Raw genomic sequence first — 5,929 nt, forward strand, 5'->3', positions numbered from 1 at the left:
CCCTGGGTTAATGTTGCCACGTCAATCAAAAACCAACACGCGAGGATAACACGAATAAGTTATTTATTACCGTTTTTCTGAATTGCTAAAACACTAAACCAAATTCTCAATAGCCTAAACAAATTTGTTGTATAACCCTTTCTGTAAAACATTGAGCAAGTTCAGGTAGTTAAAACAACTGTTTGCAAAACTACACACATTCTCACTCACTAAAACACATTCAGTTCTGTGATGCACTTGTGTTTCAAAACACTAAACACATGCAGGCAAAAGTTAAACAACACAGTTCTCATCGTTTACACAAAATTGTTCACACTTATTTCAACTGATGTGACAGTAAAATGTTGGAACTATGGAACTATAATCGTTGACGGGGCAAAAATACACAAGGTAACCGGCATTATTGTAACTGTTATCTAAACCGTAAGTTAGTCAATATGAACTTCTTGTTTAGCAAAATCACAATCCGGCTTTGACTGTCATTCCACCATCAACCAGGAGCAGAGAATGTGAGTAGATACACTAACTACTACTAACTTCATATCACTCCGCCGCTGCTGTAGACTGTGCTAATAAATATAGGTAAACAATACAACTATTGCAATGCAATGAAAGGATAGTTTGATTTCTAACATTATTCTCTCAACAGACACTGATTTGCTTTTGGTGAACTCTGGAGTTGGTAAAACTGTTTTAATGGCATGCTAAAAGTTACCGTTGACTCGCGCTAGCCTAGCACCGGCGAACTATGCAACTGGGAGGACTGGATGAATTTTTTTTTAAACGGTCTCTCCACTGATAAATATCACTTAGGCTCACTTGGAAATGAGGCCTGTTGTCCAAAATTCCGAACCACCCCTTTAAAGTATTACAATTTTTAAATTAATACATTTTTAGCTAACTATGATTTTGAACTTTCTGAAATGCAAAACTTAGACAATTACCTCTAATAACAGATCACTCTAAATTGTAATGCTCAATACATTATCTGTAAAGCTGCTTTTCACAATGTCTATTGTGAAAAGCGCTGTACAAATAATCCACTTTATTATCCACTTTATTTTTATGTAAAATCCTAATTGTGTAAAATGAGCATGATGTTTTGTTTTTACAGTAAAATCATGGAGGAGTGTAAACAAGGACTGCGGAAATGTAGGTTTATTTTTTACACAAACCTCACACCTTCATAAAAAACCTAAGACACTTGGCCTAAGACACGAAACGAGCGGTTTGTGTGAGAAAACAAACAGTATTTATATTGTTTTACCTCTTGTAACCACAGCCACATCCAAGTGATCTGAGGGCGCGGTCGCTTTGTGGCTGTGGTTACAAGAGGTACTGTAAATACTGAAAAAATAAATACTGTTTGTTTTCTCACACAAACCGCTCGTTTCGTGTCTTAGGCCATCAATGTGTACTTACATTTACGAGTCATTAAATCATGTTTAATTTGGACTTCTCTGTGCATGCTCTTTGAGGTGGTGACCATAGACCTCCATTATATGACTGACAGACAAGAACGGTTTGACCTAAAAATATCAAAATTGAAACTACTGTGGAAACAAAGACACCTACTGGATGCCCTTGAGGTAAGCTAAAACATATCAAAAATTATTTTCAAAGTGAACTATCCCTTTTAAGATTCAATAGTCAAAATTCATCTCTCCACCAGAGGTCTCTGTCACCCGCTTAATGAAATAACCAGAGAGGTGTCAGTCACACACTTCACTCCTGCCCCGTATAAATATTTCAATGTGTACATTTTTTGTTGTTGTTTTAAATAATAGTAAATCATATATTTTTTTATCACAATGTAATAGCCCCTGTACTAATTCGAATCATGAAAAAAAGAGATGCAAACACGACTGATGGATATAAATGTACTTATTTTATTTTTTTAAGAAAACACATCACTCAACAGGCCATTTCTGATGCATCACATAAACTAATAATTCATAAATAATTTTATTTTCAAGTGCTCAGTGGGGATTGACAGCATGTGGGTCTCAGTTCACTAACTGAGACAGTGAAATGAAAAACACCATCACCTCTCATCTGAGAGCAAACCTCAGACCGTCTCACACCGGGGGGATTTTGTCCATGGAGCATCCGCACTTCTCGACGATCATGTTTGGGAATTCTGCCACCTCGATTTCAGTGTAATCTCCTTTTTTGACCAGGTACATCATGGGCAGCGGCGCGCTCTCCATCACCGCACAGGTCCTCTGCCCGTATCCATAGTAACCGCGCTTGGGTTGCTTGCATCCTCCGGCGCATCTGAACGCCTGGTACCCGGCCGGCTCAATGATCCAGTACTGAGTCCAGGTCAGCTCACGGAAGTTGATGAAATGCTCCTCCCGGCAACACTTGCTGCTGTTTGGGCTGGAGTTACAGTTACCCTGAGATCTGTTAACATGGAAACGAATGATTTTAGTCATTGAATATGAGATTGACAGGTGTAATGTTCAATGCAGTCTAAGTAAGCTCCAGGCACTCACCCGTATTCATCGAGGTTTAAGGTGTAGAACACAAGTTCAGGTGCGCCCGCATCCTTCTCCAGGGTGTTCTCCTTCGGGTCCTGTGTGGCGAAGCGCACTCTTTTGGCCATCTCAGCCGCGTAGCTCCCGGGTCTCTCTCCCTCGGTCCACACCTCCAGATGCAGAGGAGTCTTCTTCTGGGATTTAGACCAGTAATGAATGGCCTGAGTCACGTCAAAGCTCCTCCAGCCGGTCTCGTGGATGGGAACCAGTCTATTAAAATAACATAATGAGTTTCCATTCATGCGTTATGCTTATTTATGTTACATTTGGACATGCGACATACCTTGAGTCTACGAGCGCTGTTCTGTTGGATCCGTCTCCCAGCACCTCCACCCAGTAGATGCTCACTCTGGCGTTGTTAATGGGTCTGTGGTTCCTCCGCTCAGGTTTGGCTGGATTCTGCACCGCTGTTTGGAAAAGTTTGAGCTCGGCCATCGTGACCTCGGTGTTTTCTTGCAGCCTGACCTCCATGTCAAACATGAGACGCTGACGGGTTGTGTCCGAATACTTGATCTCTCCTGTGATATCTGTGAATAACAGAGGATCACCGTTTATGAAATGATGCACTGTAAAATGAGTATCTTTAAGTTTTAGCGACTTTTTCTCATTCATTTAATTTGGAATGATATTTGATATTGTTGATCAGTAAATGTACTTTTTTTTTTTACTTTTAAATTTATTTATTTAGAGTAAATTTAGAGTAAATATCAAGGCATAAAGTAAGCGATTCATTAAAAAAATAATTTCAGTGGTAAGATTTTGCAATAATTAGTTCACTCAATTATTAATTGAAATTAATTTATTTATTCATTTTGGTTCATGTTCATTTTGTAAAAAAAACTATTGTTGGGTTAACTTAAAAAAAATAAGTAACGTGGTTGCCTTAAAATTTTAAGTTCATTGAAATGGAAAAAATTGAGTTAATACAATGAAGGACCAGAAACTCGAAATATTATGTTATCTGAACTACATTAATTATCTAAGTTGATTTAACAAAAGAAAAAATGTTGTGATTAATAGTAATAAATATTATATTCATATTACAGTAACATCAATCAAGATGAGTTAATCCTGTAAATGTAATAAGTGCAAAAAAAATATTTTCAAGATTTGTTATCACATTTTTTTCTTTTGTCAAATCAACTTAAATAATTTATTTAGTTGAGATAACTTATTATTTTGAGTTTCTGATGATTAAATTAATCTCCTTCATTGTATTAACTCACTTTTTCCAGTTCAATCAACTTAAAATTTTAAGGCAACCAGGTTACTTACCTTTTTAAGTTAAACCAACAATATTTTTTACAGTGTTATTTGTTGCATTTGTTGATACCAAATACATGAACTAATATTAAAATATAGAATAGAATTATAAAACGTTTTATCAGTTCGATTTCATTTGTCAAATGTGACCCACCTGCACTCCCATGGATGCCTCTAAGAATGCCCGCCAGGCTTGGCACAGATCTCCTCTTACGCTTGTTATGAAGCTTCATCATGGACAGATATTTGTTCTTGATGTGAGCCGGGACGACTAAGTTTTCCAAATCTCTCTTCTGAATCCTGGGAAGTTCCGTTAGTCCAAGTTTTTGGAGCATGGCCTGCTTCATATCCTCATGGTTGAATCCCTCAGTGAAGGAGATCACTGCGGCACAGATGAACAGTTGGATGAGCAAAGCCATGCTTGGTCTAGTGATGCCAGTGTCGTTCTCCTGATTGACTGACTGACTGAGTCTATCAGGGTTTATATACAGTTGATCCCCCCCCGACACACACACACCCCTGTCTGGCTTTTCGCACCTCCACAAAGGGGAGGCAACCAAAAAAAGACACCCTTCAAAGCCATGTCCCATTTAGATCACTTATTGTTGCTCATGACTTGGTTTTTTCAAATTCTTCCTAAGTGTGTTTAGGACATATATATAAATATTTATGATATATTTAGTATAAACTGTATTCATGTATTTTACACTCTATTTATGTATTTATACATTTACTTTTTAATTTAATCCAGAATAAATCACTTTTTTACATTATTTATGATTGTTTTTAAGCAATATATATTACTTGTGTATATATATATATATATATTACTTGAATTCATAAAAAATACAGTCACTTCATGTATTTATATTTATGTACTTATACATTTATTTATCAGTTTAATATGATTGCATTTTAATTTTGTATTTAATTATTATTTAGCATTATATATATATATATATATATATATATATATATATGCATACATGCTTTTTAAATCAGTCACTTTGTGTATTTATATTTATGTATGTATGCATTTATTTATTAGTGTAATATGATTGTGTTTTAATTTTGTATTTAATTATTATATAGCATTGTATGTATGTATTTATATATATATATATATATATATATATATAATATTTTTTATGCATACATGCTTTTTTAGATCAGTCACTTTGTGTATTTATATTTATGTATACATTTATTTATCAGTTTAACCTATTTCAAAGCATTTTTACAAAATGATTTATTTTTTATTAAAGTCATTTATTATTTCTCAAGCGTAATGAATGTGTTTTTGTGACGAAAATTGCGCATTTATTCATTTATAATGCAACTAATACAACTTTTAGACCTGTGTCAATGTTTTTCGTGCATGGTTCAGTTATTTGTTGCATTCATTTCCATTCTTTCTGCCTGTATTTCAGTTGATTCCCTTCTCCTTTCCAGCTTTAACCATCTTTGGTAAAAGTCGCAGTGTGTTTGGCAGAGGGAAGAGGGCAAGAGGGAAGTGTATTGAGAAATGCCCACCCCTGCTGTCCACTATTCCACAAACACAGGCAGTAAATCCAGGAGTGAGCTGAGGGGATGTGGATTGGAGGGAGTTTTCTCAAGGGGGTGATTATCCTGTTACTATTGCAGGACTGATCAGACCCTCTTCTGTCCTGCCAACAGAAGGACTAAACTTACCCCAGTCTGTGTATTGTGTATTGGGCCCGCAGGTTGTCCTGGGATGTCAGACAATGACGGCACAGGAACGGCTGATGACGGATCACGTCACGTCAGACAGCTAAGCAAATTTACTTGCTACACAGCCATGTTTTCATGGTAATCGTGTTATTATCTGACGCTGTTTGTCAGGATGGGCAAGACTAGTACAATCCAATGTTTACAATCAACATGGCTATTATTATTCCAAATGAAGTCAATAGCACCACAGATAAGACACATTTTCCCTAACATACATTTAAAGGGATAAAATTTAGGACTATATATATATAATTCATTTTTAGTATAAAAGTGCAGCATGGCAACTGAAAAAGACAGGTTTCTGAAAACCAAACTGGAAATTTGAAAACTCCTGTTGACAGGTTGTAGTTTGACATGATAAGGCATAATAATAT

At 36.0% G+C, this 5,929-nt stretch overlaps 1 protein-coding gene across 1 annotated transcript; it reads right to left on the bottom strand.

Moving 5' to 3' along the window:
* Positions 1 to 2,045: 2,045 nt before the first annotated feature.
* lft2 (lefty2) lies at positions 2,046 to 4,222 on the bottom strand. Its single transcript, XM_039681703.2, has 4 exons — positions 3,958 to 4,222; positions 2,824 to 3,067; positions 2,499 to 2,750; positions 2,046 to 2,406 (listed from the first exon to the last, which is right to left on the bottom strand). Exons 1-4 carry the CDS (start codon positions 4,220 to 4,222, stop codon positions 2,079 to 2,081), a joined length of 1,089 nt encoding a protein of 362 aa, XP_039537637.2. The 3' UTR covers positions 2,046 to 2,078.
* Between the last annotated feature and the right edge of the window lie 1,707 nt (positions 4,223 to 5,929).

The sequence above is a fragment of the Pimephales promelas genome, chromosome 15 (genome assembly GCF_988280905.1).
Source record: "Pimephales promelas chromosome 15, fPimPro1.hap1.1, whole genome shotgun sequence".
In the NCBI taxonomy this organism is placed as follows: Eukaryota; Metazoa; Chordata; class Actinopteri; order Cypriniformes; family Leuciscidae; genus Pimephales; species Pimephales promelas.